Source organism: Papaver somniferum, chromosome 4, assembly GCF_003573695.1.
Source record: "Papaver somniferum cultivar HN1 chromosome 4, ASM357369v1, whole genome shotgun sequence".
Lineage (NCBI taxonomy): Eukaryota > Viridiplantae > Streptophyta > Magnoliopsida > Ranunculales > Papaveraceae > Papaver > Papaver somniferum.
The window spans coordinates 65,879,504-65,890,050 of NC_039361.1; the positions used below are offsets into that span (position 1 = coordinate 65,879,504).

At 35.3% G+C, this 10,547-nt stretch overlaps 2 protein-coding genes across 3 annotated transcripts; both read right to left on the reverse strand.

Moving 5' to 3' along the window:
• Window positions 1-5,850: 5,850 nt before the first annotated feature.
• On the reverse strand, window positions 5,851-7,359 carry LOC113272640. The gene is made up of 4 exons (XM_026522450.1): window positions 6,791-7,359; window positions 6,315-6,665; window positions 6,177-6,231; window positions 5,851-6,012 (listed from the first exon to the last, which is right to left on the reverse strand). Exons 1-4 carry the CDS (start codon window positions 7,357-7,359, stop codon window positions 5,851-5,853), a joined length of 1,137 nt encoding a protein of 378 aa, XP_026378235.1.
• On the reverse strand, window positions 6,572-8,867 carry LOC113275761. 2 transcript variants are annotated; one of them, XM_026525326.1, is made up of 3 exons: window positions 8,723-8,867; window positions 8,582-8,627; window positions 6,572-8,336 (listed from the first exon to the last, which is right to left on the reverse strand). In XM_026525326.1, exon 3 carries the CDS (start codon window positions 8,114-8,116, stop codon window positions 7,439-7,441), a length of 678 nt encoding a protein of 225 aa, XP_026381111.1. In that variant the 5' UTR covers window positions 8,117-8,336; window positions 8,582-8,627; window positions 8,723-8,867; the 3' UTR covers window positions 6,572-7,438. The 2 variants fall into 2 exon arrangements, with proteins under 2 accessions (XP_026381111.1, XP_026381110.1); XM_026525325.1 differs by having other exon boundaries at window positions 8,582-8,867.
• Window positions 8,868-10,547: the final 1,680 nt, after the last annotated feature.

Here is a 10,547-nt window from a genome sequence, read left to right on the forward strand (position 1 = left end):
TCACCCATCGATTTATCAGGCCCTAACTTCTTCCTCTCAAAAATTACTTCAACAAATGATAGTATGAATTGCAAATCAACCCCTGATCACACCCACTCCATCTGTGTTCTTTCATTCCCTGTTTCACCATTTATTCACCGTCTGCAGTATAAGTTCAGACTACCAATTTCCCCAAATCTCGACCTCAACATCTGTATACAATCACCACCAGTTTGAGAGAACAAAACTCGTCTTCCATTCGATCTCTACCAGCTGCAACTGATTGAACTCCACACAAACCCATAACTCCATTGTTGCGGTTTCAGTTCTCGTCTACAACTTTACATTGCCATTACTGACTGCGATTCTTCAGCTCAGACAGCTAAGATCCAAGCTCCAGCAGTCTTGTATTCGAGAACCAGTTTATGCCCAAAACAACAACTCATTACTTTCTCCCTGATGCCGCAGATGCTATTTTCTCATATCCAGCTACCTTGAGCAACAACATCAAATTAAACCCATTATGCACCTTCCTCCACTTCTCAATTAAACCCATTCTCAATTTATATCCGAGCTCCCAGAATTCAGACCATATGATGACCTAATTTCACAATTTGATGCTGCTAAAGTAAGAGAAGATTCAACCTCAGTTGAGATCGAGAAGAGTTGCTGCTCATAAACTTCAACAGCACCATCAGATTCAGTTCACCAAGATGACTAATTTGAACCAACTACAACCCAATATCACAACAACAGTTAACTTCAATGGAAGCTCAAATCTCTTCCTGTGTCTTCGTAATTCAGAAATCAACAACACCCATCTCATAACCGAGCAGCATCCACCTCCATTAGATGTTTCAGTGAATGTCATCTATCTTCCCCTCTCCATGTCTCGATCTGATGCTCAGACTTCCTTTCATTTGATAAGAACGAAACGAAAATGTTGAAGTGAATACCACAAAAAGAATGTGGTGGAAGAGTTGCCACGTAGCCCACTTATCCTTCTCGTGCAGCTCGCATGCTCGGCACAAAAATGATTTCTTTGCTCACATTTGAAGTGGTGCGGTACGGCCCATGAGTCTTGCCAGCCCACAAGCTCTAAGTAAGCTGCGACTCCTTTGGCATTGCAAGTCACAAGTGCCAATTTTAGCTTCTAAGTCATTTATCCTCTGGATGAACTCATTTGACTTGAAAATCCTGTAAATGACTTAAAACAACATTATTAGCTAAATACCGAGACCTAGTTAGCATAAATATGGGTATAAAAACGTTGCATTTACGTGCGTATCACTTTTCTTATATTCAATCGGGCTCGGAAATTCCTATTTGTTGATTGTAGATTGAATTGAGAGATAGAGATATAAAAACTCTTTGATATACTTTTCTCTAGATTGAGTCTGACGGTCTAATTGATTCTCATGAAAGTATATTGGAGTTTGTCTATTCAGGTTGCCAAACGAAATATTGGGTGTGGTTGTTGTAACCCCGCTTTTTCAGTTTCCCTATGATACGCACACACACACACACACACACACACACACATACGTATATATATATATATATCAAAGTTTCTCTTCTTTTGATATATGTATGTTCCGTAACCTGAAGAAAACTTCTTGTGATATCATGAACTGCACGATGGATAGATGCAAAAAGGAAGACAAAATCGAAGATGAAAAGGTTATTAAGTTTGATAAGGATCCTATTATCATAACCTGTTTTTATGCATTTGATCTTGAATACAATAGACATGTTCAGATGTCATCCGATTTGGTAGGAAACCTTCTCCGTGATTTTGAGGTTATTTGTGATCAACTTAAAATTGCAACGAAGAATCTTGATTTCCTGAAGACTGAACTGAAGAAAGCAACTGATGATCTTTCTTTTGTTCGATCTATGGTTCCTGATTATGTCTAAGTCTTTACGTATTATTCTAGGAGTTGATTCTATTTTTATTTTGTCTAGGAAATTTCTTATGAGAATTTATTGTTGTGTTTAAGAAGGATAACTAGGGATTGAAATAAAAAATATTGTGACTACACATAGCTATTGCCGACGATTTTCATCTTGCAATGTTTTATATTTATATATTTAAATTCTAAGTTATTTGGAAGATGATTTTGCAGTATTAATCTTTATTGGTTTTATATATTTAAAAAATATTCTATGGGATATGTGTATTTACGTCCGTGAACTATGATTATCTCATATATGCTCAAAAGTTAAGTATAATATTATGTCATTATGCAAATATTGATAAAAGATAGAATGAACTTTTGAATATTCCGCAGTATTGATCTTTTCCTCATCCACTTTTATGTGAAAGTACTGTATGGCTCCGTAAATCTTCTTATGTTGAGCATTTCCGACTAAATTAATCTATAAGGTCTTCTTGTGATTAATTTATTCGAGTTTTCTGGATACAAATTCATATTTCATGTAATTTGTTAATGTCCAAAGAAATCCTTATTTTCTTGTAAAAGTAAAGTCGCTCTTGTTGTTCGGGAATGACATTTTATGGGGGAGAGTTCTTAATTGAACTTGTGCTTAATTGCCAAATCTTTGCGGGGAGTGCAGCTGTGAAATATTGTAGGAGTTATCTTGTATCTTTATAAACTCCTTGATGAATACACTAAGTTTCGACTATGTGAAATCATCGAAACAAAGTTGATATGTTCTCTTTTAGTCATGAATTATCTCTTTGAAAATTTCATTATGATCCCTTAGTTTTCGTACCTTTGCCAATTTATATTGACAAAAAGGGGGAGAAATATTTGGTTGTTCACACTACATACATATGGTTTACGGATCATTATGTAAGGGGAGTGGTTTTTATTGTGAGATGGAAGTATTGACTAAGAGGGAGTGATACATATCATCGTAGTATTATTGTCAAAGTTTTTATGCAATTGGATTTTGATGTTGTGTGATAATACTATGACACTGTACAACAATGATTGAGAACAACTGTTTTTTTATTGTTGTGGCTACGGATCTTCAACAACAATGATACTGAATTGAACAAGTTCAGAATCGATGGAGTACTTGAATTAGTGAAGAATTCAAGGAATGTTGAAGAGCCAAGGAAATCAAGCATGATTGATCAGCTACAAAGTTTATTTATTTTATAGTCCATATATATTGATAGTTTTGTCACTAAAATTGACAAAGGGGGAGATTGTTAGAGTATTGTTCGGTCGATCTCGTAAGCGTTGTTATCTCAAGCTTGTTTATCAAGTTTAGTTGATCAAGCACTATAGTCTTGATTTCTAGTCTACTTATAGCTATGTCTCGGATTAGGATATAATGTGTAGTTGAGCTTTAGACTTCACGACGTTCATCTATTGAAGACGAAGATCTACTGAGGAGATCTTGGAGGAACTTCATCAACAAGAGGTATGTGGAGAATAAAACTTATCTATAACTCAGAAGTCTATTATATTCTATCTCCTAATGAGACTAATTCGTATAGCTATATAGGCATTTATATTATACACATTTGATATTTCGAGCTGAGTTTAACTCATTTATCTATTTCTCGAAATATGTGTTGGAAGATTTTTGCTTTAGCTACGTTCATCATATTCTTGATGAGTTTAGTTGGAAACAATTTAATTTTTGGAAACTAAATATTAGGTCAAAAGATGATCATGTGGAAATTGCCTTGAAACATCTTACATGATTTGTGTGAGACAATCATTTGATGTCAACTCGGAATGTTTAGTATTGATCATTCAATCACTTGAAAATTACTTATAAGCTAATAATTTATGTGAGACAGCTATTTTCCTCTTCTAAGGATGTTTTAATGATTGAAATGGGAGTTTAGAACAAAAACCTTTGTATGGATATAACACAGTATGCGTACCTAGTATGCAAAATGTTTTGGTATGATTCATGTCCGAGAACCTTGTTTGCATACCTAGTATGCGAACAGTTTTAATTGTTAAAGTTCGAGAACCTTGTTTGCATACTAGTATGCAAACAGTTCTACCTGAGTTAGGTCTGTGGCGGCTGTTTGCATACCCGTTTGCAAACTGCTGGATAAGACCAAAGCCCGGAAGCTATAGTTTGCGTACCTGTTTGAAAACTTAACGGTTAAAGTTCTAAAATCGGTTAAGTATGATTTTCATATTGAACAAATACATTTATGAATTACGGAATGAAATCTTTGCAAACCGTGGCTTAATGTTCATGATTTGATTCTTACGAATCAATCCGATTTTGTTTCAATTGGTTCATATATATTTCTATGAGATAGTGAACAATTGAACAACTTTTTTTGAAATACAATTAGATTCATTTTATTATCTTTCATGATTAATTGATCATCATAGTTGATCTAGATGTGTTAGATGAATGTGGTTAAGATAAAAGTGTCCATATGGCTAACTTTGGTTAATTGTTATTGAGCCAACTCTTTATACACGTTTAGGTACGGTTACCCACAATTAAACGAAGGTATATTTTATTTGTTTGTAACAAGCTAAGACCATCTAACGGTGGAGAGATATTATTTTGGTTTTAAGCAGACTTAGCTTGAATCTTAAATCAGGTTTTTATCTAACGGTGAATATTGAATGCTTTGTTCCTAAGCTATCTTAGCTTTGATTAAAATAAAATCCTGATTTGAAAGACAAGGGAGAACTCTAGTAATTGGAAACCTAATCCCGGCACTTTCCTGTGTCCTAGTTGCGACTAGAGTCGATTCTCCTTTAACCTAGGTTTTTCCAAAACCATTATAGGTTAACGACTTGAAGACTTCATTTGGGATTCGTGAAGCCAGACCCAACTATTTTCTCTGTAGTTGTTTGTTATGATCTTACTTGTATTATCGTATTGAGTACTATCTTCTCTAGGATTTGCTCGAGATTTATCTCCGAGAGGTAAGATATAAAAAGTAATGACAAAGATGTTCGTCTTATTCTTTGTGATTCCACAATAACTTCTTCCACTACCATATAGTTAAGTTATTGTGAGATGATTGATATTTCTAGGCTGCTCTTCGGGAGTATAATACCGGATTATCAATTGGTTCCTATTCACCTTGATTTATCAAAAGACGAAACAAAAACTTTGTTGGTACTTCCGTGAGAGAGAGATTTATCTATCAGAATAAACTTATCTGTGGGAGACAGATTTGTTTATAAGTCTTCGACTTTGGGTCGTAGCAACTCTTAGTTGTGGGTGAGATCAGCTAAGGGAATCAAGTGCGCAGAATCCGACATGGTTCTAGAGGCGTAAGGAACGTGATTGTACCTTAATCGGTGTGAGACTTGGTTAGGGATCAACTACATTCCAGTCCAAAGTTAACTTGTAGTAGGCTAGTGTCTGTAACGGCTTAATGCAGTGTGGTGTTCAAATCTGGACTAGGTCCCGGGGTTATCTGTCCGATTGCAGATTGTATTGAGAAATTGAGATTAAGCTTACGATATATTTCTTGATTGAGCTCGCTTTTAAGTTGGTGCTCTCGGAATGATATTGGAGTTTTCCATACAGATTTCCGAACAGATTATTGGGTGTGGTTGTTATATCCCCTCTTTTTCAACTCTCATCTCCTTCAATACACATACATCATGTATGCAAGGGACTCCTCTAAGTTGCCAATGAATGGAACTACAAGTCTTTTTAGCAACATCAACTTGAAATAGAGCATTTGTTGTGATGTTGAGGACCTCATACAACTTGGCATAAAGAACTCCATTAACCTTCAAGCCTCCACAACATTTTTGCATCTCATCAAGAAATTTCTGGACACTTCGCACCAACTTTCCATCTTCCATGTTTGCACACAATGCGTTCTCTTAATTATAGAATTTCCCATAATAGGTTGGTCATACATCAGTCCAAGAATATATATGGGTTTGTCTCTCATAGGCCAATCAAGTTGTTAAGTGAATCAGAAAAGTTATTGTTGGTCTTCTCAGAACAACAAGATTGGTCATAGAAAGTCCTATACCACTTTTTTGGGTTTTCCCTCATCACATATTCTGCTGCAGCTGGAGATAACTTCAAGAGAGTATCCATATTTACCTAAACATAACAAGCATCAACCATTAACGTAGTACAAATAAACATGACACTAAAACAATGGAAAGAATGGTTCTAGTAATATCTTCCAATGTCTTTCCTTGTAACATTTTGCTGCACTACAAACAATATTGTATAGCTTTGAACCTTTATAATACTTTTTAGACGATATTGTGTAGCTTTGAACCTTTATAATACTTTTTTAGATTTCTGTGAAAGTGTCTGCATGTGAAAAGTTAACAAATCAACTTAAACACCTTCAACTGAAAGCTTATAACTTAAAGCTTATGTAACTGAAAACTTACCTAAAGTAATACCTCTGGTGATGGTCGGAAAATAATTCAATAAGTGTCTCAAGCAGACCTTTTTGTCTGTCTGAGATGAAGGTAATCTTTCCTCCAGGATGGTCAATAATATGAGGCTTCAATGCTTTGATGAATAAGTGCCAATTCTCCCTAATATCATTTCTATAGACCATAATAGCCAATGTCACTATCCTATTTTCAGCATCCAAAGCAGTAGCTGCCATCAAACACCCACCAAACTTGCCAGTCAAATGAAAAGCATCAAAAACAATTACATTTCTACAACCATCCTTAAATGCTTTCAATGGTGCTGCAAAAGCAATCATCATTGATTCAAAGCAGTGATCAACACTACAATTAAACAACAAAGAAACTTTTACAAATCAGAAACTGAGCATATACATTATATAAAGTTACTAAGAACTTATAATAAAAGTGAAAAAAAAAAAACTGGACTTCCATTTGTATAGTTTGACGCAGAACCAGGATTGGTCTTTTCTACCATATCACAAAAGGCTGGAACCAGCTTGTAAGATTCATCATAGCTGCCATCAAGTCTTTCCAATGTCATAGTTCTTGCTCTCCCAGCCACATGATAAGGTATACTGGTGTCATGTGTAGTGTGGAATTGGTTACATGGACTACATGGAAGTGGCATTGAGTCTCCCCTCTTTATCTTGTCATACAAATATTGTGCTACAAATTCAGCATTTACTGCTCTATTCCTGCTCAAGTGATCAGTAACATATGTATGGTTCAAGTTGAACTTTCTGACAACAAAAGTAGATTCACCAGTTCTAACACTTGCATATATAAAACCTTTACACCCCTGAGATTTGTTATACTTGCAAATCACTTTAACCCTTTCCTTGGCATTAGGCTTCAACTTGTACTGAAATCCTTTCTTGATAACATATATGCCCTGGTTCTTGAAGTCTTTTGAGTCCATAAACTCCATGCCTACAAACACTGTATCAACATCTACAAATTCTTTTGCATCACCATACTTCCTCAAACTGTTTGTAATGGTATGTAGTATAACCATCATACTTTACATCTTCTAGTTCTGGGGGAGTAGTATGTCCACCTTCAGAGCTATCACCACAACTACTACTACTGTCTTCTTATCCTTCAGATTCTTCATCAACTACTACTGCTTTTCCTCTTGGATCATACTCCATGATATCAGTACTGCCTTCTTTTGCTTGAGCCTCCACAGCTTTCTTATACTGTTGGGGATGTAAATAATCAAAACTTTTCTCTCCCCAAAAATAATTGTTCACAAAATTCATGTAAACTCCAATTACCATTTCTTCAGTATCAGAAACTGGACTTCTACAATCATCAAAGGGATGACAGACATCTTCATCATTGTTTTCCAGTTGTATGTTCACATATTCCAACTCATCCATTCTTGTTTTGTCAGGTATTTCACCTTCACCACATTCAACTTCATCAACATCCAAATTAACAAACAATTTCTTGCCATTCATACTACCACTACCCCCACTGACTGCAGCAATAGCCTTAGAAACAAGCCTTGGACATATCCTAATCAACTCTGGTGATTTACTGTATATGACCCTCTTCTTAGGTGTTAAAAACATACTAGGATCAAGAGTGACGGGTGATGCAGCTAAATTCTTGTGCATGATTGTAGTGCTTTTGATCTTCACAGGTGTTGACATACTCTTAGCATTTGAAACACAAGAACTTGAAGGGAATTGAGGTACCTTCCTGTTAGTTTGGTTCATGTACCGATGAACATAACCATCATCTTCTATAGCTCCTCTATCCCACATCTCAAAGAATTCTTCATTGTTATCAATATAAAATGGGTTTGTCTCACTGAACTAAGTGAGATTAACCATTTTAATGGGTGGTAACTGAAATGCGGCATGAAAAACATCATAAAAACCACTTTATCCACCACAGTTCACACCAAATTGATCAAAATACTTGACCTTATTAGTATCCCACTCTTCACCCCTAAAAATCATAACTGGGTATTTAACAAATTTCCTGCACACACATAACATACAATTGGAAATTAGGGTTTCTATAAAATAAAAATCCCCAAATTCGAAACTAGGGCTTTCAGAATAATCACTATTAAAATAGAATCAATAAAATAACAATTACTATTAATCCTATAATTTCGATCCCTTTAATTTGAAAAATTAGGGTTTATAAAAAAAAATCCCCAATTCGAAACTAGGGTTCTCAAATAGAACCTGTAACGCACAAATGGGTTCAAGATTACTAACCTCTTTATGTTTGAAACCATCTCGACGATCTCTTGTAATCAAATCTCTGTTTTAAACAACCAGGTCAACTCGTATCAGTCACCACATACCACTAAAGTTAAACCACACTTAAAATACCATCTAGTTTCACGAAACCCTCACTTGTTGATAAAAAAGAACGATCGAAAACGAATGTTCTCAGTCAATCTCCATTGTTCCAGCTTCTCTGTGAGAAAAATGAAGAGAGAAACAGCGGTTGATAACGAGAAGGAGAAGACGATATCTTTTTCTTAAAACCCTAGTTGGTTCTGTTTTCTCGAGATTGATATTTACCCATCTATAAATCTCAAGGGAAATAATGTAATGTGGTTGTATTGAGGGACAGAAAAGTAATTTTAAACACCAGCTTAACTCTGACAGGTGGGACCAGACTAACATAACTCTGCATTAAACGGTCGGATGACCACTTTGAATATACTTTGTAGCAGTATGATCATTTTGTGAATCGACTGATAATAGTGGGATCATTTACTACATTCCCCTGAATTTATTTATAGGATAACATAATTAAATATCAATTAATCACTGGAATTAATAATAATTAATCAGGAAAAATTAATCATTAAGTAAAATAGTTGTATAAAGGGTTTTCTATTTTACTTATAAATGTTTGTTTTTGTCTCGCAGTGGAAGTCCTCAAATAAAATGCCTAGGCCGCAAACTAAGGAGGTAAAATATACCTTTTGGAATTAGCAATTATCAAAATACAGCCGTTTTCTTTTTCAAAATTTCTAAAATACACCTAGTTTCACTTTTCCTTTCCGATTTTTAATAAAATAAAAGGTCAACATCCGTTATGTGCACAACAGTTAGTATATCATAATGTTTATAAAATTCATGTGGGATATGACCTAAATTAGCATTATATTCAATATTCAAAATTTGTCTCTTGATAAAAAAAATCCACCACCATGACCCAAAATCTTCCTATGACACGAAATCAGTATAGTTACGACAAATTTACTCAAAATTCAGATTATGATTGAAAATATTCTTTGTAACTCAAACCTATAATTTACAATTTGGCCAAATTTTCCCATATACCCAAATTAGAGTCTGTGACTCAAAATGATCTGTAACCTTATATCTTACAAGTGTTGGATAAATAAAGGTCACTAAAATTCTATTTAGGGGTTAGTCTGAAATATTTTTAGGGGCTGTTGTGTGAGATAAAATAGCATCATAATAGAGCAAAGTTGGTTACCTTTGTTGAGGGTATATTTTTGACAAAGGCTAGTATCTCGCTTCATGTCGAGAAAACTTATCTTCTGGTGCTATACATTTCTAGCACCAGAACCACTCTTATCCTTGACTTGATGCATCGGCAAGACCATTTGCATCACTTTCATCATGAGCTCGAACTACTTCACTTGATGTCCCCGAGGCGCGAATATTCTACAAGTGAGCCTCTCAATTGAGGTCACCTAAATACCACCATTAGTAATTTATATTATCACTAAGTACCCAGCTTACTCAAATACCCGCGACTGGCATCACTACTTACAACCCATCGCTCACATCCTATTCATCAAACCTAAATGCTTAAAACATGTATACAACATCATCGGAGCTCATCGCTCAGGCCATGTCTGGGATATCATCAGAGCTCAACGCTCAGAACATGTCTACTGCATCATCACATCATCAGATCTCATCGCCCAGGACATCTCTACGCCATCATTAGATCTCAACGCTCAGGGCATGTCTACTACATCATAAGATCTTAATGCTCAGTTAAGGCAATGCTTACTGAAAACGAGGGGGTAACTAGTACACCACCAACTTTTTCGTCGGAGAAGTTATACGGAAAATCCTTGTACAATTTATACTTTCGTCTATGAAACTGTATTTAAAATTGTTTTAACAAGGTAAACCCAGTATGTACCTGAACTGTTAACGAACCGAATTCCAAGAAGAACAACTCTTG